At 47.8% G+C, this 26,323-nt stretch overlaps 1 protein-coding gene across 1 annotated transcript; it reads right to left on the reverse strand.

Annotated features, from left to right (window-relative positions):
* Positions 1–419: 419 nt before the first annotated feature.
* NAT8L (N-acetyltransferase 8 like) lies at positions 420–24,771 on the reverse strand. The gene is made up of 3 exons (XM_048942538.1): positions 24,194–24,771; positions 22,934–23,098; positions 420–1,336 (listed from the first exon to the last, which is right to left on the reverse strand). The coding sequence occupies exons 1-3, from the start codon at positions 24,747–24,749 to the stop codon at positions 969–971; spliced, it is 1,089 nt and encodes a 362-aa protein (XP_048798495.1). The 5' UTR covers positions 24,750–24,771; the 3' UTR covers positions 420–968.
* Between the last annotated feature and the right edge of the window lie 1,552 nt (positions 24,772–26,323).

Here is a 26,323-nt window from a genome sequence, read left to right on the forward strand (position 1 = left end):
AAGTGCTCGGAGTTGGTGCACACATTAATGTGCAAATGTGTTACCATAGGAACTGCAGCCTCCATTATGCCTCAATGACACCATTCAGCAAAAGCCAGAACTAAAAATGAACAACAACAAAAATTAAAAATAATAAAATCAAACCAAACAAACAAACAAAAAGAACACCCACCCCAAAAGGCAGCAAAGAGAAAGTCACATGCGGAGCCTGGCCCAGGACTGCAGGTCACACATGGCGACGGTAGCGCAGGAGATAGATGGGGCTGATCTTCACTTCGGCTATGTTACATCGGGGCTCAGAGTTTGGACGGATCGAGTCTGGTTGCTGGTTTAGGAAGGAGATGAGGATGGAGCTGTGGTGGTTCCGACACGCCGAGGGGCTCTCAGACATTTGGCAGGATGAGGCACATCCAAAAAAAGTGCAGCATCAGTGGCGCGGTGGCAGTGCGATGTGTTGGAGTGCGTGCACACGCTTCCTCTTCATGCATTGCAGCAAGCAGGTTGGGCTGGGGGCTGCCCCCACATTTTCCTTGGAAACGATTTACCAGTAAATAAAGACAAGATGGATGCATATTCTGTACTTACTGGTACGTTAAATACTGGAAACTGCATTCAAGTGATTTTCTCTGCACTATGATGAATGCATCGCTATGTTATCTTACACTTGGAAAAAAAGAACACTGGGCGCACCAGAGTGGCGGTGTGACGTTGCGGGGAAGGTTCTGTGCTTTCTGTCGGTCCCTAGGAGGCTGGGCTGCAGGATGCTGATTTCCAGCCCCACCACATCCAGCGCACAAGGCTGGGCCACCAGGCTGCACGGAGCAAGCCAGGATGAGATGAGGGAGCAAGAAGGGAGACAAAATTGGCAAATAAATGGTGACAAGAAAGAGAAGGGTAATTTATTATTATTTTTCTTTTTTTGGGAGGGGGGGAGGAGAAAAATAGCTTTTTTGCTTGGTGGTTGGGTTTTATTCTTCACGGAGCTGCAGGCGGTAGCGGTGGTAGCGAAGCTGGAAGAACATTCTCTCCAGCAAGGAGTGCGTCATCCCCGGGAGCGCGTAATGTTCAACCACACCCACGTGCTTGAAGCCCAAGGACTCGTAGAGCTTGTGGGCCGCCATCTTCACAGCTGTGGTCCCCAGTACGACGGAGGAGTAGTTGTTGAGCATGGCAAACTCCAGCACCTTGCGGCCCAGGGCCTTGGCAATCCCCTTGCCACGGTAGTTGGAGTCGACAGACATGCGGCGCAGCTCCACTGTGTTGTCCTCCTCATTGCCCCGCGCTGCCACGATCCCCACCACGTTGCCATCCAGGACAGCCACCCAGAAGCAGGAGCCTGTGGGAGACAAAGCACCACATGTAGCTGCCCAGGGGCAAAAGTGCTCTGAAAACACAGACCCAGATTGCTTTTCCCCTTGGCAATGCCAGGAAGCGTTCACTTCCAGAGGAATATATACATAAAGTTCCTAAAAAACAAAATGTAGATACCAACAATTATAAAGCATGGAATATGCCTCCATAGAGATCTACAAAAGCCACTTTTGGAGATGGACCTGGGCACCCTATTCTGGGTGGCCCTGCATTGGTCTCTGCTATATTCAGCCCTTGGCACATAATAGCTATGGGTGATCCTCAGCTGTGATGGTACACGATGGGCAAATCCCAACTTGCATGCAGTGATGCTCTCCTGTCATACCAACATTTTCACCACACTGAGTCCTAGCCCCCAGTTGGACAGACACTTGGTTGCTTGCTGCAGACACCTAGATCCAGCCACAGCACAGGAAGCCATGTGTTTGCTTGGCTTTCAGCAAAATGACTCGTGAAGCATGAACCTCACCAAGGGACATTGGTACCCATCCCAACCAGCTGCTCATGCTGGCCAATCAACACAAAAGCCAATGAAATTAAAAACTACTGCAGCTCCAGAGCATTGCAGCATCGTTTGGCTCCACTAGCAAGACAGCTTAAGAAAAACAAAGTTAAATGAATGAATTACTTGGGTCATCACTAAAGCAGATCATCACATAACATGTGATGCGATAACATGTAACAAAGTGTCTTTAATTGACCTGAGAAGATTAATGCTTTCATCACAGGGCAAAAGTGATTCCAGCTTGGATGCTGCTTAATTAACAGCCAAGAAAGCCATTACTCAATTACATCAGCTAATGAGGGATTCTATGACAAATGTGGACATATGGAAAATGGGGAGTTCTGCTGCACAGGATGAATGTGGCATTACATGGAGAAGAATGATCAGAGGAGATCTCAGCATGCTGTGACTTTGGGACTCAGGTACCCCATCAGGAGATGGCTACAATCCATGGCTCAACAGCCAAGGAGCAGTGGGGCAGAAACAAAACACCCAGGATAAATCAGCTCCAAGCCTCACCACTGCACTCAGCCATGCACAGTTCCAGCAGTAACACTTGCTTTTGCTCCTGCTGTCAGCCATCATCACACTATTGCTATGTAGGTCAACAGCTAATTTTTAACACACTGGGACCCATCTTGACCCACTTATCACAAGCAGTTAAAACATCTTCTCTCTGCCACCACTGTGACAACGCCGCTCATCCCCCTGCATTTGCCCAAATCTCACACTGTAATTTATACAGACAAGACCCCAGACGAGACCCAGGAGTGCTAAGGACCAGCAGCTGCTTTCCCTCTGCACACAAATCAAATGCCTCCACTAGCTCATGGCTCTTTGCTCTTCAGCATTATTTTTACAAATGCACATCATGTGGTGACTGTGCACTACCTGACGATAACTTCAGCCCTCTATCACTCATCCTATGCCCCTCCAGCACACTGGCTGGACCACTGAACTGAGTAACATGTTGCTCATCATTCCTATGCACGCTGCCACCAATTTCAACTCCAGTGGGATAGCCCAAAAACAGAGTTTCAGGGTTTTCCCTGCATTTGAGGAGCAGAGATGGCAAGAATGACTCTCACGGATGCACCCCACTTGGTACGGCCCAAAAAAGTGCCATATAGCAGCCCATCCCTGCTGCCCAGCGCCATGCACAGCAGCTGCTCCTGGGGGTGACTGTTCAGATGCTTAGCTCATCTTCCCCAAAACAAGACACTCATCTGCACTTCTACCTCCATTGCTCCCTCCATACATTAGTGCTTTTTCTTTCTTAACAGACAGCTCATGCGCCCAATCAGCCAGCAAAGCTTATTCAACAAAACACTTCCAAAATTTATAAAATGGCACATTTCCCAAATTTTTAGGTTTTCTGTCTATTTTAAAAACAAAGCTAAACATGGCTGCCAGGGCAGAGCACAGGGGCTCTTCACACTTCTCTGACATGCCCAGCTCCACACCAAACACTAGCTCCACCGTAAGTAGAACCAAGGCAAACACGCACATCTTGTTAGTTTTAACTTACAACTTTAAAGCTTAATTATAATGATTTCAAGTCCAACATGAAAAGAAATACTATCTGGCACTTCTACTGCTGTGTGTTGTGCATAAAACACTTATAATTAGCACCAGACAGGACACATCTGCTCAAACAATGCAAGTTGTATTTGGCTCCCATTCGCACCGACATGATCAGTCCCAGTACTTTCATTGCTCAGTGTCTATGCTGTGGACTGCCACCAGCCTGCACAAAAATGCCTGGGTCCCAAAGCTGCGAGCCCAGCAGTGTCTGATCCACTTTGGGGATGATTTAATCCCTTCCTTGGGGAGCAGTGCTTCTTGCAAACAGGGATTTTGCATAAAGTCGTTCTGGGGATCCCCATGCATACCGCTGGTCTCAGGCTGGTGCTTCTCTCCTCTGAGCAAATCCCTCATATCTCAGAGAAATTAGATCATAGAATCGTTAAGGTTGAAAAGACCACCAAGATTGTCTAGTCCAATCATCGACCCATCCCTGCTATGCCCTCCAACCACGTCCCTCAGAGCCACATCTATCTCTCTTATTGAACACCTCCCAGTACAGTGACTGCACCACCTTCCTGGGCAGCCTGTTCCAATGCCTCAGCACTTTTTCTGAGAAGAAACAGAAATTCTTTAGGTTGCTTTTTGCCTGGGTTCACTGCTCCTCACTGATCCTAGCCAGCTGCAGCTCCGTACCTAATTCCTCCTCCAGCAATACATGCACAGCACATCTGGATAAGGAGGGAATTGCCCAGGGAAAACAAGCCATATCCTCATTCTTAAGGACTACAGGAGATCTTCTAATCTTTCCAGGACTGAGGGGATTGAATCAGAGCCCATCTCATTTTTGTACTTTTTCATACCCAGGATGAAATAAAATTATCTTCCTCTCACCTGTCAGCAATAAGAAAGAGCCTCGCTGCCAGCAACACTATTAATAGCAGGCACTGACGTTTTACTCCCTTGAACTGTGATCTGAAAATAATCACAGCTGCAAAGATAAACACACACCCTGATGGCTGTGGCTCACCCTTCAGATGCTCATTTCGGTCAGCATTTGCCTTTACTCTTATCTGCCCCCATCTTCTGGCGTCCTCCCATCACCCATTGGTGCAGGCATCCAAAGCCTTCTCAAATCATGCTGCCCCAAACCGCTCTCTAGATTTCTGATCCTGCAAGAAGACTTGCTCAAAGGGCTGCTCTGCACAGATGTCTTGCATTTAGCTTCAGCTGCTCTATCTCCATGCTGTCAGCACCTCAGGCATCTCCAAATACACTCCAGCTCACACCATTAAGCCCAGGCTTCCCACTTGAATGCAGTCTCACTGCAAGCCATCTCCAAACCACATCTTTGTTTCCTGTCTTGGTGCTCCTACCACACTCCCCTTGAACCTCAGCCTTTCTGCCTCACATCTTCACTTGTGGCACCCAGGGCAGTCTCTTCCAAAAGCTTTCTGCTTACAGGAATGTAGAGAGATGCCATAATAGGATAAAAAACTACAAAATACATTGTAAGATAAAGCAAATGCTCTTTTGTATCTCCTACCTCCATAAAACTACACAAAACACCTGGGATGGCAAGAGACCAGCAGTTCTGTCTTATCTTCCTATGCTCTCCTGTTGTCTGTCTTTCAGTAACAGCAAATTATCAGCAAGTAACCTAAACCACGCAGCTGGCTGCCAACTTGGACATCACCATGGTGAAATGATGGTCACTTAAGATGTATTTCATTTACAGTACTCAAAAAGAGCCATGGTGATAGTGAAATTGCTCTAAAAAATACACAACAATGAGCTGGTGCCAAGATCCACCTAGGAAAGTTAGACATGGCTCCTCAGCTGAAGGCACAGCTCTAAATTTAGGGACAATTCCCAGCTTTTGAGGACCAAAAGAGACTGCTCTGATTTACCCACCCCTTTCCTGCAGCACAACATGCCCTCACACTCCACACATTGCTGCAATCCCCATGCCAGGAGCAGTGGCACCATGCTGGATGCACATCCTCCACCTGTCCAAGGCTGGTGCAATCCCCAGGCTGCTCCTGCAAAGCTCTTCTACCACCACAAGCTGACAAGGATGATGGGTGAAAATAAATATTGCTGCAAATTCTTCTACAAAATTTGGTGAATAAGTGGAAAAAAAAGCAAGAGTGGAGAGTACTGCTAGGAGAGCAGAAAAATCAGACCATCAGCCTTCCCCATCACCCTGAGTCCTATACGACTGAACAGCTCAGGTTCCTGCCACTCTCTTAGAGTCCCACAGTGCCTGAGGACAGCTGCTCCTTAAGGCAGAATTTAATGCCAATACATTGCTTTTGCAAAACAAGACTCTGACACACACATTCTGAGATGCATCCAGAAGCCACTTTTTGTATTACATTTCCACAGGAGGAAGCAAAGCTCCATCACTCCTGAACTGCCTCTGTGCTGATACCCAGGGCTCAGAGCCAGATCTGATCAAATTCATTGCTCCTCAGGGCTGAAGATCAGCTACAGCCAACTGCTGGTGCCAGCTTGTGTAGGTTTGGCAATCCTGTGACGGCTTTCATTGGGAGCTCAACACTGGGCACATCTGGGAACCCTACTCCTGAAGCAGACCAGACTTCTCCCTCTTTGTTCACTGCTGGCATTTCTACTTCCTGAAGGTCGAGCTGTCATCTCACATACAGATGTTCACACAGGCTGGGCAATTAAACTCAGCTGTGGAGGCTATAATTTTGAGAAGGACAAGGAATTATTAGAGAGCATCCAAAGGAGGACTGTGAAGATGAGGAAGTATCTAGAGGGTAAGATGTATGAAGAGCAGCTGATATCTTGTGGTTTGTTCAGGCCAGAGCAGAGAAGCTGAAGGGCAGCCTGATGGCAGCTGCAGCTCCTCACAGGGAGCAGAGGGGCAGCGCTGAGCTCTGCTTTGTGTGACAGCAACAGGGATTGAGGGAACGGCATGGAGCTGTGTCAGGGGAAGGGCAGCTGGGAGTGAGGGAAAGGGTCTGCACCAGAGGGCGGTGGGCATGGAACGGGCTGCCCAGGGCAGTGGGTGCAGCCCTGAGCTGCTGGAGCTCAAGGAGCGTTGGGACACCGCTCTCAGACATAAGGCTTGGGTGATCCTGTGCAGAGACAGGAGCTGGATTTGATTATTCTTGTGGGTCCATCCCAGCTGCTCTGTGCAAGTTTGGTGTGCACGCACACTGGTTTCCAGATTTCTTCCCTTTCCAGCAGCTCCATGAATGAGACGACACCCAGAGAAATGATGCTACCAGCTCACACCACAATCACAATGAGAGAAATTCACCCTCTTTCAGATGCAATGATGCTCACAATTACTTGCTGAAACTCACTTCCAGAGAGACACAATATCCCTACAAGCACATTTCAGACAGATTTCCAGTGCTGATTTGGCATGTCACCATAACACAGATGTGAGCAGTCCCCCCCCCGGCTCAGAGCTATCATGAGCAATGTCCTCAGAGCATCTACAAACCAGGGAGGTGATCCCAGGGACACTGAGTGAGAAGAAAGCTGACACCTACAGAATTCTGTCCAGCCTCCTCAGAATTAAACATTGCAAACTTGCACTGCTGGGAGGAAAGTGATGCACAGGTATGAGTTGTGGGAGGGGATGGAGGTTTATGTGTTTTCAGGGCTCACTGGGATGAGTGAGAGCCTCATCTCACATTGAAACATCCTACACAGGGCCAATCTCCATCTTACATCTTCCCCTACATCATTAAATTGGGGCAAAAGGGAAAAACAGAAGAAAAATCAGCCCAGCACTTTCCATAGAGCAGGTCTTACAATTCCCCATGTCCCTCACTCATGTATCATACACAGAAGCTTGCCAAAACTGACAGGCTTGATAATGTCAGCTGCAAAACCAGGATGCCCCAAACTCTTTGCTATGACCCACTGACATCCTGTGTCCCAGTGCAACACCAGTGCACAGGAATACCAGGACAGACAGAATGCAGCACACTGCCACATCACAGAGCATTACATATTTAGAATCATAGAATCACAAGGTTGGAAATGACCTATAAGATCATCTAGTCCAACCACCTCCTCATCACCATTGCTACCACAAGCCCTTGGAGTCATTTGCCCTGGAAGCTCCAGGGTGGTTTTGGGCAGCCCAAGCAGAGTAGTGCAGGGGGAGCCCAGTGGGGCCATGCTGCACTGAACACTGTGTAATTGTGCTACTCTGATTTATTTGCAGATAGCCAGCTAAAAAGCCTCAAAGCTCAGTGCATTGCCTCTCTTACCTCCATCCTTTCCAGGCCTTTGTTCCTCTCCCTTTCACCTTTCCAGTTCCCCCGGCTTCAAACAGGGCTGAGTAAAAAGCTCTAACAACTTCTACAAATAACTCTACACTTGATTTCAGTTAGAAGGCATTCCTAGAGAACTCTGACAAAATAATGGCATTTCAGAGTAGTTTATGGTGGTGGTAACTGGATGACATATGAGAGTCCTGCCTTGGCACTCCTGACACTCATGAGCATCCCTGTACAGCTGACACAGGTGTGGGGGAGCAAAAAATGTCAGGGGCACAGAAGAATTACCCATGCATGAAATTAGAAATGCTATGGGACCTTCCCTTCACATAAATAACACAACCCACCACATCAGGATTCATCACCCCAACACAAACAGCTTCATGCTGGAAGAACACTGGGCCATGTGGCCTCATGCTGAGAGTGGGTGACACCCACTGATTTGTGGGGCATCTGAGGGACAGATCACCGACGAGTGCACAGCACCAGGAGAGATGGATGAGCTGCCACCAACCAAACAACTGCTTCTCCATCCACCTTCTTTTTCATCCTCACTCCCTGCAGCCTGGAGCTGGATTTGATAACCTTTGCGGGTCCCTTCCAGCTTTAGGTATGCCAGCATTCTATAGACTATAGGTTGACCTAAACATCTCTGCAAACCCCAAATCACTTTTGGGTTCAGACTCAAACATATATGTTGTAACATGCCACCAACAAGTCTAGCACAGCAGCCGTGCTCAGCTCATGGTTTCAGATGAAGATGGCAAAACATGGTGAGGTTGAAGTTTTGAATAAGAATAGGACAACTGACTTTGAGCAGTGCCTCTTCCATGTTTCCAGATGGAGCTGGCCTGCCCTCAAAAGCATCCTCCTGCTATGTCACAGGTATCTGTGGCAACTAACACAGGCAACTAACTACACTTTCACAGAATTTGTTTGACTGCAAAACAGAAAAGAAAACATTCTGCAGCAACCAGAATTCAGAAAAGTAGCCAGGTTTGGCCCTGCACCTCCTATGAAACCCAGCAGGTATTTCTGATTGTCCCAAAACCACACACAGGACACAGGCAGATTTCCAGTGCATCTCAGAGGCTGATATTAACAAATGCAACAAGAAGACTTGAAATCCTCTGCACATCTCTTTTTTGCTGAGCAGGACACACCTTGGCTAAGCAGAACAGACCGGTCTGTGCCAAGCAACAAGAAAAGAATATTTAAAGCAATCTGAGAGTAGATGTTCCCCATGCATCCAAAATCCTCACTAAGCCTGTAAATTGTGGAGTCAGACCTTAGGTAAGCCAATGCTTTAGTATTTAGGCTGTTTTAAGTCAGAAGTATAAAGGCAAGAAGGAACGCAGCCCTCCTACCAGCCTTGCTAGTCTGTATCTTCCCAGTCACTGCTCCAAATGACGGCTCTGACATTGAGCTCCTCATTAGTTAAATTAGTTTACAAAATAAAATGTGCTGTTCATCGCACTTTAAGCCAGCTTCTTAAAAGGGAATCACTAGCACTCGGTCTCCATCTTCTCATCAATCTTTCACTACACGGCTTTATTGCTTTCTGAAAGGTACTGGAGTTACACTGCAGCACACTCCACTTTCAAATGTCAAAAAACCTGGAAAATCTAGAATTATTGAATGTTTTAGTATTCATTATTTGCTGGCTGGCTTCTACCTCAGGTGCATTACTGTAAAATGGCACTGAGCAATATCAAGATTTCTTTTTAGTTTAGCAGTAGGCCCAGACATAAATCGTAAGAGGAAAATGGGTAGAATTGATCTTATTTTAGCCATATATCATTACTCGTCTGGCCTAAATTTAGCCAAGCCTCCCTTCAGTTGAATAGAAGTGTATGCACCTACACAGGAATTGCACCAAATGCTTCAAAGCAAAGGGAGAAACCAACATTGCATTTACTTAACGTTAAATGACAAAAGCAATTCTGATCTCTACAAGGACTTCTGAGAAGTTCTATGCCATTCTAAAAGAGGTCAACAAACTTTACGGTGACTCACCCTTCAGGAGAAGCCATCCTGCAAACAGTGGTAGCAAAGCCTACCCAGCATTCTGCAAACACTGGAATGCTTCCTTGGAAGCATTGGTGAGGCTCCTTGGAAGTTTCCCTGAAGGTACTCAAGGTCAGGCTGTACGAACTGTGAGCAATCTGATCTAGAGGGAGGTGTTCCAGCCAATAGCAGAGGTTGGAACTAGATGATCTTAGAATCACAGTTTGGGTTGGAAGTGGTCTTTATGATCACGATGAGGATAGCAGGGTGAACTACCCCCAAAATACAGACACAAATGTGGGGTATGGTATAATGATGCATAAGGCCAGAATACCCTACCTGTACAGGCAAGTTCTTTAAATCAGAGTTGAAAACAAGGCTGAAAGGGGCCTCCTGTATTCAACAGGGAGACAACCTACCTGTATGTAAGATGAAACTAAAAGCATCTGCATTTTTAAAACACGACAGAAAAAAAGAAAAAAAGAAAAGAAAAAAAAGGCCCCAAATGCCACAACATTCCCTTCTACTTTCAGGGGCATCAGGAAACCCATGCCACAGAAGTCAAAGCCAGGCCAAAGGCATGATTTAGAAATGTTCACTTGTAATCACAAAGTGAATGCACATACTCAGCCAAAACCATTTCTATGGCATGTTTCAATGGCTCCAAACACGTTCTTTCCCCCTCAGCACATTAAAAGGAAATGTTCCTGCTGCCCTTAAAAGCTTCTGAATGGAGACCTCATGACTACAACAGCTGATGAGCAATAATTATGAGTACTAATTAGAAGTAGTTTATGGTGCAGACACACTGACCAGAAGGGTTGTAGACCTCAGGGCAGGACCTCTGCTTCAAGATTGGTATCAAGAACTAAAGGACAGGGAATGGGTTTCATTATATGCCACCTGGCAAAGAGAAATTACAACTGTGCTCTCCAAAACCTAACAAAAAATACAGCTCTGCTGCTCCAAAAGCATTTCTTTCTGCAGATGACCCGAGTTTCACAAGAATCCTGCCTGGTTGCTAACACGGTGATCCACACCTCCCCAACCACTGCGTTAATGATCTACTGAAGTGAAACAGCCATTATAAGCAGTTACATTCTCTCTGAAACCACATTGAAGAGTTCATTGCTCAGAATAGAGAAAGACAAAAAAAAAATGGAAGTATGTTCAAGGCACAGATTTGATACGAACTACAGGCTGAAGGCAGCTAGTACATGGCTTGATCTCCTCAAGCCTATAGCAAGCAACAAATTTTTCTGACAGATAACACCTTTCTTGCTCGCCAATCTTTTATTTTTCTAGATTTACTGTAAATATTTAATCTTTGGAGGACTGTTTGATTTATACTTAACACAACCAAGTATGGCCCTGGGGTAAGGTTGCTCGATTGCATTCTACCTGCTTGTGCTAACGTGAAGGGCTTTTCTTTCCTCCCTCATGCCCTGTTAGGAGCACTACACACCGAGGCCAGACACTAAAACAGTATGGATAAGATATCGTTTCTTTCTGGCATGTAAGGAATGAAAATAAAGGTCCTCTGAAAAAGCCTCAGCACTTCTCCTTCCATCCCACCATGCTGCAGACTCCACTGTGGAGCACCATGGGCCCCAATCATCGCACCTCGCTTGTATTTTCTCTTAGCAAGCCATTCCCTGTGTAAAGTCACAGCACTGCCAAGGTGCAAAAAATCAACCACTGGTTAAAAACAACATTCTGTGCCTTATCAAGGTCAGGGTGACTTGGGTTTAATTACACCAAACTACACTACATCCAGACTGAAATTAGCACATTTGTTGAACATAGCACAAAAGGAAAATTCTGCATCTGTAAATACATGAACATCTGTCAGGTTGGGCACAGACAATGGATGTGTTGTGGGTGATCATTAACATAAAACGAAAATTACATGCATGAGCGTCTGCATCTCAAAAATGAAAAGAAAAGAAACACCTTTGCCACATGCTCAGCTTACCAGACAAGACTGCCCTGACCAGTCCCACCAGTGCAGGGCAGCATGTCTACAGCTGAAAGCAGATACTTCCACATGTGTGCTCTAAGCCTTGCTAAAAAGGGATTCTCTGTTAACACATGAGGCACACACAGCAACCATGGCCAAGAGAGGTGCAAACCCATACAGTCAGGGTAGCAATGCAGGATTTTGAGGATCCAGGGAGATTTTTGCATCTATCAAGGCAACGCTAAAATATATTAAACCTCGATAAGATAGAGAAGAACAAATGAAATAAGAACAGGTTCCTGGCTGGAAAAACTCCATAGAATCACAGAATGGTTAGGGTTGGATGGGACCTTAAAGTTCTACTAGTACCAATCCCCTGCTATAGGCAGGGACACCTCCTTCTAGACCAGGTTGCTCACAGCCCCATCCAGCCTGACCTTGAATGCTTCCATGGAGGGGGCATCCACAGCTTCTCTGGGTAACCTGTTCCAGTGCCTCACCACCCTCATATGAAGAATTTCTTCTTAATCTAGTCTAATACTGCCTTCTGCTGATATACATGATCTGTGAGGTCCCTTCCAACCCAAGCAACTTTGATTCTGTGACATACAAAAGCTTCCCTGAAAACATCACCTATTCCTTTTGCAGCCAATTGATAGGCACACACAGCAAACTGGAGGCAGGTTTACCCCATGCCACTGCACTTCCCATTTATACCACAGGTTTCCCATTAAGATCAAAACAACATATGGACCTCAGCTGAAGGATGCCCCTCAGTGTGCTCCTCACTCCCAACAAAAGACAAGGGATAGAAGCACGTGACTGACTCAAAGCAAATGCTCCACTGAATCTCTGAGCTGAGCTCTCTCAGAGTTCTGCCTCAGTAAATATGGGGTGTTAGGGGATTCTTTGTTGTGATTTTTTCTTTATTTAATAATTTTGCTGAAATCCTCCCTAGCTGTTTGAGTTATTCACGAAAAACAATCCTACTTCTTAAGAAGCCTTGCAGATACTTTGATGCTTTTCAGAGAGCTGAGGGCTCAAAAAAAAAAAAAAGACTGCAAAATCCAGTGATTGGCTTATTCTTGAATGAAAATCTCTGCACAGCTAGATGCTATCTTCTGAACATCTGCACGTTCTAAAATCAGACCAGACATGTATTTTCACAGCTGTTAAGTGAACCTAATGTATTTTACAGGCAGAAGTTCAAAAAGGTGTTTCAAGAACACTCCTTTCAAAAAGTTTGGATTGCTACATAAAAAAATCCTCCCATATGCTCACTGCCACCCCCTTCTAACACCAACTGCCCCCACTTGCTTTCTCCCTCTTTTAACCAATTGCATCCCACTGCTGTTCCAATAGCAGTGACTTTATCAATGCACTCCAAGGGCTGAGGCACCAAAGTGCTGCCAGGCAGACAGCAGCCGAGCACCCGGCGTTCTTTCATTGCTCTGCCTCTATCTAAACACCATCTACAGTTGCTTAGTGCTGGAAACAGCAGCTGCTCCAAAAGAGCCCCATTTCAAAAGCTTCTCTTTGCTGTTCTACTACTTGCATTATTTTAAATTGAAAGACAGCGTATTTAAGCCTTCCCTGGATTCCCACTGGAAGTGTTACATGGGGTTCTGATGCTGTTAGCTAGTTCCAGAGAAGATGAACAGATAATCTCCAAAAAAAGAACCCAAAACCCTTATCTAAGCAAGCGAAACAACTTTTCTCTGTACTCTGCCTGCAGTAATGATTTCATACAACCCATTAAAAATGGTCAGAATGGGTTTTATGGAAAGAGTCAGAGTGGAAAAGATCAATAGGACATACCCAGATATGGATCGGGGTGATGTGGGTCAGAGGATTTAAAGAAGGTGTAAGAAAGCCTGTTGTTGGCTGTACATTTGCCTTCCGGCAAAATGTTCTCTCCCCGCTGCCACATGGCTTTATGCGCTGACACACCATGTTTGCAGCTCAGCAGACACAATATCCTTGTGCTGCTGACTTCTGTTTGTTTTCTCATTTCTGTTATTCTGAGCGTTCTACCAACAAAAATAAATGCTCGTGCTCACCATGCAGATATCTGAATGGCACGTTAAGAAAGAGAAGGAAGGACCTATAGAATGCAGTTAAGCAAACGGACATAAGCACATTTAAAAACACAATGGGAGGAGGAGGGGAGTTGCTGGGTGTAGACTGCTGCTTTAGGGATCTGCCACAAGTGACAAATGAAGCAAGAACTGACCCACACAAACCCACTGGAGAGTTCAGCACAAGGATGGATGAGAGGGCCAAGTGGGATTCAAAGAAGAAAAAATGCAAGCATTGCAGTTTGACACAAGATAGGAGAAATGGGATGCAGAATGGTGGCAGCATGGAAAGGAAAAAAAAGACAAAAGGAAACAAAAAGCCACAGTCAGTTCCCCATACCACTGTTATGATCTGGTAGCATTGTACATGTCTACTGAGCACACTGAGGAGCTGTGCCTAGCCAGGTGGTCCAGGACCTCAGTTCAACTAGCAGAACAGCAAATCAGCCTGCACCTCTGGTTTCCAAGTCAGGATTCAAACATGTTGGTAATGAAGCACAGGAGCAGTTCATATAGCAGTTACTTGCAGTGGAGAATAAATCCAGGCAAGTAGTGTGCTTAAAACAAAGTTTTTGTCAATTCAAAACAAGTCACACTCCTGTCATGAATTCACTGAAGATCTTCAGCAAGGTAAGTAAATACACAAGCAATCCAGACTGCCACTAATCCTGCTCATAGCTCATCCCCACATCACTACAGGACCACTGTTTTTGGGGATGTGGCTTGGTGGGTACGGTGGTGACGGAAGGGTGACTGGACTTGATGACCTCATTGGTGTCCAACCTTAGTGATTCTGTGATTCTACCGGGATTCCAGAGGTCTCCCACAGCACCACCTCCTCAACCACTACAAAATTAAAACATCATTAAAGAGGGCTCCATCATTAAAACAGGGCTCAGATGCAGGTGGTCTCAGCAATGACTCTGTGTGTACCTCATAATACCCTGCAAAGACCACAGCCCTTTATAACCCATAAGACGTATGAGAGAGAACACGGGCTCTACTCTGATCAGCAATTTTTATTTTAAATACACCTGGCTTCAGCCTGTTTGAAAACCTACACTTTTGACTGACAAGGAAAGTAATAAGTTCACTTCAAAACATTCACTACAAAAATCATTTCCTCATAAAAACTCCAGTTTTCAGCTTTATCACTTGAATAAATCCTACAAACAGCAAGCAAATGTCAAGTGACAAAAGTATTATTTGCAAGTTACCACTTCAAGCAATGTACCCTACCACAAGACATGCACTGCATTTCTGTATTTGCTTTTATTCTGTTCAAAGTTCAGTTTTACGTAGCACTATCTAAGACCACCATTTAAAAAACCACACCTGCAATACGTGTTTCCCAGTAGCTATTCTGAAAAGCAGTTTTTAATTCTCAGAACCTCTTTTTAAAACCCAAGCCCCACTTGGCATCAAACACAGGGAGTTCCAGGTCAACATTTTGGAATTATCCTGTAAGCAATGACACCTTCAGCTCCGTAAAAAAACGCCCTCTGAGCAATTACAGAGGGCAAGCAATGATACAGAATGTGCTCTCATAAATAGTTAATTGATCGCTGGGGTCCCGCGGGTCAACAGGCTACTTATAAACGCATGGCTCAAAGCCATCCGTAACAGACACCATGGCACACACCTGTCTCTAACCAGACCAGCACAAACCGGCTGTGATGCCTTAATAAAGGCATGGCAGAGGTTTCCTGATGATTGCACTGTGCCTTTGTCGAAAGAAAGAAAGAAATCCTCTTATTGGCACCAGTTACAAATGATAGATTTGTGAACAGAAGCTAAGCAAGACACTCTGCTGTGTTTGGATTCCTGTGAAGGCTGTTTTCATTAGCCAGCTGTCAGGGGGGGGAAAAAAAAAGAAAAAAAAAACCTGATTCCTCAGCTTCATTGAGGGGGAGTGAAAAGGTAACAATAAAAATAACCCTAAAAATACACTTTGCAGCTCCCCATTTCATGGATGCAGAAACAACAAAGGCCAAGCATCACTCAGTGTGCTGCAGAGCCACACACCAGCAAAGCACTTGGCAGAGTCACTCCTTTAGAAAGCAGGGAGCAGCACAAAACACAGTTATTTTTAAAAGATCTTCAGCATCTCACTACCAATACAAGGTGTGGGCTCTGCCATGCCCATCAATAGCAGCAAGCATCCCCAGGAACAGTTTCCCAGCTCCAATGGCAGCAGCTAATCCTGACCTCCAACCTGCCCAGAGCTGGGAAAGGCAATCCCAGCCTCACAACTCGGAGACAAGAAGATTTAAGTCTGAAGACAAAATAGGCCCATTTTCAGAGATCCACTCCCAAATTTGGAGGGTTCTGTTTTTTTGACAACCAAACCATGTATTTGGCTTTTACATTAAAACCTGTTTGGTATTTTTTTCTTAAAACAAGCAAACAAAAAACCAACTTATGCCTTAGAAACCTTAAGATACAGAGCAAAGCCTACTGATAGCTCCTAAAGTATCTGGGCACCTGGCTGTGCTCACAAGGATCACAGACACTCCTAAAATCCCTAAGAGGCTAAGCAGTGCCTCTGGTGCTTGGAAATAGGATCACGAAGGTTGGAAAAGGCCTTTAAGATCATCTAGTCTAACAGCAGTAAGTTTTCAACTCATGCTCCACATCCAAAATTCAGCATCAGAGCAGCTCAAAGCTCTGGACTTTTCCATCTCTCACCACTACTTAGGCACTCAATGCAAAGACTGAGTTTAAATCCCTTTGAAAACCTTAAGATGAAACACACTTTTGGGTAATTGCTTTAAATCTCAGCCACTCCGAAGGAAGTGAGAGAAGAGCCACTGAGCATCCTAAATGAGACTCACTACTTCACAGATGAACTCACAGAGAAAACTCCATACTCCTCCTTATGTTTATTCACTGAGACAGTCATAGGAAGCTGTACACAACTACCCAACACTGGAGATTACATAAGAAATTACTTTAAGCCAGACAAAACCAGAACGCCTGATGTTGCTACTCTATTCATGCTCACAAGTCCCCACGCAGCTCACATTCAATGCTCTTGAGTAGTTAACAGTGCCTATAAACTGCTGATGTGCAATTTGCACAACTTACTACTTCTCACATCATAGATTAATTAAAAGCACTTGCACATATTGGGGTTTTTAAACACCTGCATGCAGAGCTTGCTTCCAGCAGCACTGTAACCAACAAGGATGGCTACAAACTCAACACTGCTGCACAAACTGACAGCCACATCAATTAGGGATACCTCAAGAGAGAGTTTTTTTAACGCAAGGGAAAAATATATAGGTTACAGCACTCTGCAAAATTTACTAGAAAATGTAATTTCATCTCATTTTGACACAGGAACATGCCAAAGCTGGATCTGAAGCAAGGTCTATTTTTGTCCCATGGACATGCATGTTGAGGAATGGGTTTGCACATGTGCTCCTGCTCCAGTAATAAAGAAATAAAAGGAACAAGGGGGAGCAAGATTGCAGTGGCTTCTCCATCAATGCATTTATCCCATTTAGGTTTGTACCATAGCCCTGAACCCTCAGGCTGCTCTGTTGATCAGGACACTTCAATTTTTCCGTGGTAAACTCTTGGCTTACAGCATTGCTCTTCAAGAAGATGTGCACTGCCTGAGCACCCCTAAAACTGGAAAAAACTCTGAAGACTCTGGTGTCACTTCCCCTCATTCAGCCCCACCAAGTGCTTATCAGCACAGGGCTGGGGCCAGCTGTGATACCAGCTAGGGTGGAGCAGAGCCAGCCCTGGGTTTGCCCACGCTTGCTTACATGCTGGAGGAAACCCTGGGGACACTCAGCCCCAGGAAAGTGGCACAGCAAGGTGTCCGGCCCATCCTGGATGGTAGGTCTCTGCTGCAGCCGGCCACAGGAGGAGACGATGGATATGAGAGCGTGGGACAGAATACCAATCGCATCTGAAGAGGCAGGTTTCACAAGGAGCAAATTGGAAGGCTCAGGAGAGACCTTCTTGCTCCCTACAGTTACCTGGAAGGAGGTTCTGTTGAGAGCAGAGCTAGGAAATAGTGTTTCAGGACACAGACTCTCTCCTGGGTTTCCTTCCATGCCCCAGGCTGCACTCCCCAGCTCTCCATGAGGAGAAGCATGTCTGAGAAAATCCCTAAAAATCCCAATCCACAAAAGCCAGTGAAGGGGTTTGACATATGCCTGAGGTCAGGGTGCTGTACGATCCAGCAAGAAGTGATGGAGATAGGGAAGCCTTAAATTCCAGCTGCCTTTCAGGCATGGGCAAGCAAGGCAAGGCCCTCCAAAACACATTCCTACACTGGGAAGCAGCAGCCCTGAGCCCTATCCTGGCGTCAGGTAACTAAGCCCTGGCTTTGCAAAGCTTGAGCTGCTCTATTCTTTCAAAACAATGTTATCAGTGGGCAGCATCCCTCCTGCTTATCTGGCTGCTCAGCTGCTTGCCTTACCTCAGAATGTGGAAGAACTGGGCTGCAGGGTCGGGCTCTGTGCCTGGGGGTGTACTCCAATACCCAGCCCCAGGCCTCCCATCCCACCATGGGGAGCAGCCATCAGGGCTGCCCAAGCCGTTGTCCCACCTTGTAAGGCAGAGCAACTACACCTCCCAGAGCAAGGGCTCTTCTCAAGGTGGTTCCTATATTCTCCTCATGATTCCCACACCAGCCTGGCACCCCAAAATGGTGGCCTGCAAGTGTAATGCACACCCAAGCAATAGGTATCATGGCTGGTGAAGAAGCTCCAGCCAAAGGGGACTCTTCCTACCAGTACTCCCCTAGATTTGGAATTGGAATTTTGAATGAATTTGGAATTTCATAATGCTCATCTCCTCACGTGCTCCTGGATTAAACCCATCTGATATCAGTTCTGTTTCTCCAGCATGGAAACTCAATGAGCAGGCCCAGTCCAAGAGAACAATTAAAATACCTGCTGCTCTTCACCCAAATACCCCAAAGGTAAAAATGCCTGGAAACAAACTAGCAGGATTTGTTACCTCCTCACAAATCATCTCTGCCCCCACCTCAACTGGAATCTTGAGGTAAGGACACAAACTCAAGGTCTCTGCCAAGAACAAGACATACCTCATGTGGGTTCAGCTGAGAGACCATAGAACCATTCAGGTTGGAAAAGACCACTAAGATCACCTAGTCCAACCACCAACCATCCCCACCATGCCCACTTAACCATGTCCCTCAGTGCCACCTCTACCCTCTTCTTGAGCACCTCAAGGGACAGCGACTCCACTACCTCCATGGACAGACCGTTCCAATGCATTACCACTCACTTAGAGAAGAGATTTTTCCTGATATCCAACCTGAACGTACCACCCAAGAGCAGCCCGGACTGAATTCTCATAAGCCATCCTTTTTTCAGGGAAGTCCAGTATGGTCGTGCAGGATTAATCTATTCATCATGTACCTGGGGACAATGGAAATAGAAGTGCTCTGCTCACCACCAGCCTGGACTAGATGAACAGAGGTACACCATTCCCCATTCGAAGCACACAGGGCCCTCTCTGACATGCCCATTGAGCTGGCTGACTCCCTGAGCCCAATTGGCAAGGAGAAAGCCCAAAATGGGGATTCACTGAAGACAGCAGAACTGCTCCCTCCAACCCTGCTCACACCACCACAGAGTAATCAATGCCAAAAATCACAGCCGCCAGACTGGCATGTTTAATGCAACCTGACATCTCCTGCAGCAATCCCTTCAGTTTCACCTTCTGCCTTATTCAAGTCAGATGTCCTCAGCCCTCCACCAGGTCTGGCAGCCATAGCTCTCCAGGTCCCCTGTCCGTGCTCTCTGCTTCTCCTGCTTGAGCTCTGCACAAACACCACCAAAGGTCAGCTTCTGCAACAAGGAGATCTTTGCACTACCACCACGCACACATTCACACATCCCTCTGCAGAGACACCCAGCAGAAGGGCAAGACAGACAGCTACAGGAGATAAGGGCTGAAACCACCCCAGAAAAACATGCTGGCTCATCTACCCAAGCTCTGCTCATTCAGGAGAGCAGTGGGTTTGCACTGAAAGCAAGGAGTTCTGGTTTCCATCAGCCCTCCAACAGAGACCTCAACCTCCCAAGAATCTTTCCAAAACACAAACTGCTGCAAACATACACAGAACCACCGTGACAGAAGCTTGAAGAGATGCTGTAAAACTGATTAGTCGTCAAAATCATCAGACCATAAAAGAAGCTCCAGCTGTGCTTCCCTTATTTGCGTAGAGAAATGCAGGAGGCAGGGCTCTATTTAAAATTAATTTCTTTTTTGTTGTTTTTGTTTACTAGCACCCAAGTTACTCTGGTTGACAATTAAGCCCATTATCCAATTCCTTCTTTTTTTAGCACCCCATTGCCTTTTTTAAGAGTTTATGCAGAAAAAGATAAATTCCAGTAAGTGCTACTTTAAAATGAGAAATGCAAGCTAACAAAGAGCTGGGGAAGATTGGGCCATTCACTCTTCTGTTTTAAGATCCCAATCCAGTACAGAACTCAACGCCAACAATTCCTTTGAAGTCAACACCAATTTCAAGTCAATCTACTGCCTTTGGGCTTAGAGTTGAACTCTGCCCAAACGTTCTGCCAGATCCTTGGTGCAAGTGTAGGAGGACAAGAGCAAACAAATATTTAAATTTTGGCTTGTGTACTTCAGCAAAATTGCTGTCAGCACATGCTTTTAAGTTCATACAAAACCCAGTTGGAGAAATTCAAGACAATAACTAACTTGGAGACTGGTGGGTCAGAAAACTGCAGAAGAAAATAATACTTTGATGCAAGTAACACTAATTCGTGAAGCATGGTGTTCCCAATATCCCACTACACACTGTCCTTTCAGCCTTTGCTCTTAAGCTGACCCACAGATTGGGTCACACAGATGCTTTGGCAGAACCACCAGGAGCAACCCATTTCCTCCCCCTGAGCAGAGGGCAGTTTGCTGTGGATGCTCTGCACAACATAACTGACCTGGGTACCACACGCAGCTCTTTGTGGCACAGATGCTGAGAGCAATACCTCAGTAAAACCAAAACCAACACTGCGATCCAAGACCTTGACACCACACCCCAGCTCTACCTCTGTCTGCCTGAAGTCGCACCAGGCTGTTCACTCTGCCTCATCTAGCCCAGCTCTGAGTACCTGCAGCCTCACTGGGCCCTTGTTCCAGCATTAAGAGTTGGACTCAACTATTCTTAAGGGTCTGTTCCAACTCAGGATACTCTATGATTCCTCTGTAATACCTGACTGAGGAAGCTTTCAGTAATATCTAAGTAAGAACAACAGGCACTACTTGCAAGGAGGAGCCCTTCTTGTTCCTGTTGTAATAATTCATGTCTGAGTGCTAACTTGTCAGCTATCACAGTAAGAGAAAAACCTGGGGCTGGAAGTTGTTCTATTGTCATTCCCATCCTCTGCAAAGGGATGGGGAGCTGATGTGGCACAACACTGCCTGTTCTTAGTGTCTTTCAATAGATAGTGAAATCAGTGCCAGAAAGGCAAGAAACTCAAAGCTTTTGGAGACATCTGTATTTACGCTTCTGTCTTTTAGGGCAGAAATCTGACTGCTGCATTTTGGGGATAAACAATCAGAATGCCAGTTGGTGCCTCATGCAGGTTGCACCACGTAGCTTCAGAGCACATGGACAGGCACTGACATCATGGATGGAGCAGTCCTAGCTGCTTCCTCTTGGCCTTTACCGAATTATGACTCCAACTTTCTTCATGCTACTATCATCGGCACCCTTCACAAGCACCAGCAGTCCCATAAATCTGCTTTTTACAGCATGGCAGAAGCCTAATTACACATGATTAAACACTGTCAAAAATTAAAGCCCACACATTCCTCTGAAATTGAAATCAGCCCTGTTAGGTATCAAGAAGCAGCAATGCCGATGGCTGGAAGGCATGTTGTCAACACAGTGATGCAAGTGGGGGCACTTCCAACTCTTCATTTGAGTTTCTCCTACAAACACTGGTGTAAGCACGCCCCGATCTGCGGCCATGCACATCTCAGGCTGCAGGGACAGATGCAGCTCAGACACCTAGAAAGCTTACACTTGCTGCTCCTGCTCTCTTCAGCTCTCCTCCCCCAGCACCGTGCACTGCTGGACCTCACTGCACAGATTCGGAAAGGTTAAGCCATAATCTGTTTATTTTTGTGACAACAGCTTAAATGAATATTGAGCTCTTTAAGGACACATACAAGTTACACATCGTTTTGCTGTCATGAAAACAGGCACTGGAAATTAAATATAACCCATGTAGATGGACACTACAATAGGATACAACATCCAAAGGAAATGCTGTTAAGGCATTTTGAGTTTTTTATTACAAGGTAAGCATCATTTTAGATGGATGCAACACTAGGAGTGAGGAGAACAAAAGTTCGTGGCTTTTATTACCAATGAGGAGATGATCCCTAGGAAGAGGCCTGCCACAGAGGGGACAGCAGTGATGCAGCGAAAAACATCACGTGGAGAAACCAATGAGTGGTACCCTGAGAGAGCAAATGATTAATGGCACACCTCACCCTGCCCGCTCCCCAGGAGCACAGTACAACCACAGCGCAAACCTCCAACCCCAATAACAGCCCCTGGCACCCCAGAGAGGAGCCACGGCTCTGGCTCTTAGCATGGATGTACACCTACAGAAAGGGAATGGCACGTTCTCCCCAACAAATTGCAAAGGGACTTCTTTTTATTATTATTAATCATGTAGGGGCTATTTGCAGTTTAACAGTTAAACATTAGATGTTATGATTTCAATCACATGCACTTGTGTAACAAGCAGATGAAAGCATATGTCAAACACCTGCAACATCCCTTTACGTACCTGATCTATGCCTCTTCCAAAACACTTGCATAAAGGAAGGTTCTTCTAGAATAATACGACAAAACACATGCATTCTCCATTGCCCACACTCCCTGATACACACAGGGGGCAAAGAAACCCCCAGCTCAGGGAACACGGGGTGCACCCAGCTCCTTCATCGAGCATGGAGAGCACAGCCCCCAGTGCCTGCCTGCAGATGTGGATGACTAAACATCTTAAGGACACACACACCAAAAAAAAAAAAAAAAAAAAAGCATGGATTTGTGCTTGGCATGTCCTAAAAGCTGCATTCTGGCAACTTTAGAGCTGTGCTCAGTGTTGCTGCAAAGAGGACAGGGTGCCAGCAGCATGGGGCAGCCACAGTCCCCACTGGGGGGAAGGCAGCCCCGGGCTCTCACACTCACCTGGCGGTTTCATGTAATATTGCTCGATATCAGACATGTCCGTATGCAGCGCACAATCGAGATAGTGGAGGATAACTTTTCTGCTGAAGTAGTACCTCATGCCCATCAGAAAGACGGGCAAGCAGCAGGTCAGCAGGAAGGACTTGGTCACAACAAAGCACATTACTATGGAGATAAGGAAGAGAAATAAACGACACCTGTCAGAAAAGAGAATTTAGTGTTGATTTCGGAATACAAACTCATTTAAAAAAATAATATTAAAAAATAACACAGAGCAAAACAGACATTTGCAGCTCACACATGAGAATGGTGCAATCCTCCCTAAGTGGTGCTAAGTGACAGTGCAGCTCAGTGTTCCCGCAGTGCCGGGGGAGGGGAGGAGGGGCTGCTGGGGGCACCCCCTGCACCCCGTTGTCAGTTGGGGGTGGGCTGTGCTGCAGGCACGGCACTCCGCAGCCATGTGTTTGGCACTGCGGCAATACTACTTCCATCCTGGGAAGCACTGGCTGCTGGGGAGGGGCACAGCCTTGGGGCTGAGGGTCCACGCAAGGCCTAGGGGGCTCCTGGAGGAGGGAACCCTTTAGTACCAGTTTCCCACCACCCCACTACTGCCAGGGGTCCCTCTCCAATACAGAGCTTGAGGGGTCACCTGCAACCACCAATAGCTTGAGAACCCAGCCTTGGGGTGGAGGGCGCGTTTTCACAGAGGGGGACATGCATTATTACATTATTATTCACGCAGAAGAGGAGTTCACATCATTACTTTCAGGAAGGGCAGCTTGGGCACAGATTATTATTTTAAAGCGGGGTTTCAAAAGGGGCCGCGGGGTTATTTGCGGAGGTGGGAGCACCTTGCAGGGGTCATTTTGAGATTGCAACCCCCGGGAGGTGACACCCCCCGCCCCCCCCAACACACACACACACACACACACACACTCGGAGATGGAGGGGCCCGGCCGTCTCCAAGCAACCGCTGCACGCGGTGCGCAGGGCTGCGCGCTGCGGAGCTGCGCGCTGCGATGCGCGCACCGCTCCCATCCCACCCCCCACCCCCCTGAACCGCCAGCACGGAAAAACCGCAAGGACGCGCAACCTCCGCGGGGAGCCCCTCACCGCCCATCAAACCCGCGCAGCGCAAACCACCCCCCTCTCCCTCCGCCGCGATGCGCTGCGTTCTCCGCATCGCTGCGGCTCCGCGTGGCTGCGGCTCTCCCGACTCCGCGCGTCCCCGTGGGGACCCCGAGCGGAGCTGCTACTCACCCGCCATCAGCGCGTAGAGCAGCTGGGTGAGGGGCTGCTGTTTTAACCCTCTGAAGGCCGTGTTGGGGATCCGCTCCATGATACCTTCGTAGAAAATGCGGCGCACCACCTCCTGTTCGGAGGGGTGGAATTCGCGGATGTAGACGTTGTCGCGTTTGGGTTCTTCCTTGGGGGTACCAAGGGGAGCAGGAGGGGAGGAGGGGGAACCCGAGAGGGTGGGCCACATTTGGGAGGAAGAAACAATGATGGTGTCTTTTTTGGCTCCCGGGATTGAGTCATGGTCTTCCGCCACGATCTTGGTCTCACAAACCATCTTGGGAGACAGACAATGCATGCAAACGGGGCACGGGGAGGGAAGGAGAAGAAAAACGGGGAGAGGGGAAAGGGGAGGGGGAAAGGAAAAAAAAAAAAAAAAAAAGAAAAAAAAAAGGGGGGGGAGGGGGGAGGTGCGGAGCGCGGTGCAGGGCCGGAGACCCGCGGGCAGCTGCGCGGGGCGCGGAGCAGCGTAACCGGGCGGGACGGGAGAAAGGAGCTGCGCTGCATTTTGGAGAGGCATTTATAGGGCGGAGGGGCCGCGGGTCCTCGGGGTCCGAGAACCCCCCGCATTGGCTGCGCGGGGTCGCCATGTGATCGGGGGGGGCGGGCCGCCTGCCCACCTCCCACCCCCATCACCCGCGCCGCCCCTTTGCAAATTACTACGGCGCGTCCCTGCGCGGGGGGCGGTTTCCTCCCGCGGGCTGCGCATCTCTCCTCTGCGTCCGCGCACGGGGACGCCGCTTTCTTTCATTCTTTCTTTCTTTCCGTGTTCCCATTCTGGAACAGTCGCTGCGAATGCGCGGAGCCCTACGGGCAGACACGACCGCGGGTGGGTGCGAGGGATGCGCGTCCCGGCGGGCTGCGGCGCAGCGTGGGCGCTCCGCGGTGACTCATGCGGCGCGGCTCCCCCCCACCCCATCCACGCATTGAGTGCTCCCCGAGCCCATGCGGCCCCACATCCGCCCCCCACGCCGGCTCCGTGCCCCGTACCCCGATCTATAACTTTTCCTGGGGGAAATAGAAGGCGGGGGGATGCGCAGCGAGGAGGAAGAAGGAGAGGAGGAGGAAGATGGGCTCCTCCTCTTCGCAGGACCCGAAAAGCTTCGCTCTCTCCCGGTTGGAACCGGCCGGCATCTGCCCCAGGCATGCGCCGTGCGGGGACGGTGCGGGAATGCGGAGCGGCGGGCACGGGCACCCACACTGGTGGCCGTCTCCCTTCCATCGGCTGCGCCCCCGGAGCCCCGTGTGAGCCCCACTGCGAGGTGCGCCCCTGGAAATCCCATCCTCCTGCGGGGTGCACCTGCGCGTCCTCCTGTCCGCTGCCCCCTGCAGCCGCCTCTATGGATGCTGCATCCCCCTGCGGACTTCACTGCATCCCCCATTGGGGCTCCACTGGCACCCCGTGGGCTTGCATCCCGGGTGAGGTCCTCAGGATGGTGCGCAGGCAGCTGGGGCTTTGCTCCAAGCTTGGTGCCGCTGTAATGATTTCGTTGCTTCACTTTACCTTAAAAAAAAAAAAAAAAAGTTCCAAATCACGGAGGGGGAAAGATGAGGCCAGGGCTTGGAAGCTCTCCCACCCGCTGAGTGCCGCCAGCACCTGCAGCCTCACACTGCGTCTGGTATCCTCGTGGGGAGTTGGGGGGGTTGGGGGGCCAGCCACGAACTGGTCCTTTCTCCAGAGCATCTGAGCCAAAGTCCCACCCGCACCAGAGTGGGGTGACAAGATGTGGCATTGATGGCAGCTCAGCACGTGGGTCGCAGTGAGGGAGCAATGTCCCCAAGCAAAGAACCTCCCGTGGGAGGGAGATGTCCCCGTATCCCCATGTCTCTGGCACATCTCGCCCTCAGCAGAATTTGCCAACGTGAAGGCAGAGAGGCAGCGGACGGGGAAAACAAACAAACAAATGGGGCAGCGTTCGCTTTCGGATTGTGAAAGCTCCAAGCCAAAGATAGGAGACTGCTGTTTTAAAAATATAATTCAAGCAACACTCAGCTCCATATGCCTGGGTGAAGCAGGCATTTATTTTTGTTTGATCCTTTCTACGCTGCTTATTTATGAAATAACGAAAGTAATCAAAACAACTCATTCCTTAA

The sequence above is a fragment of the Lagopus muta genome, chromosome 4, assembly GCF_023343835.1.
Source record: "Lagopus muta isolate bLagMut1 chromosome 4, bLagMut1 primary, whole genome shotgun sequence".
Lineage (NCBI taxonomy): Eukaryota > Metazoa > Chordata > Aves > Galliformes > Phasianidae > Lagopus > Lagopus muta.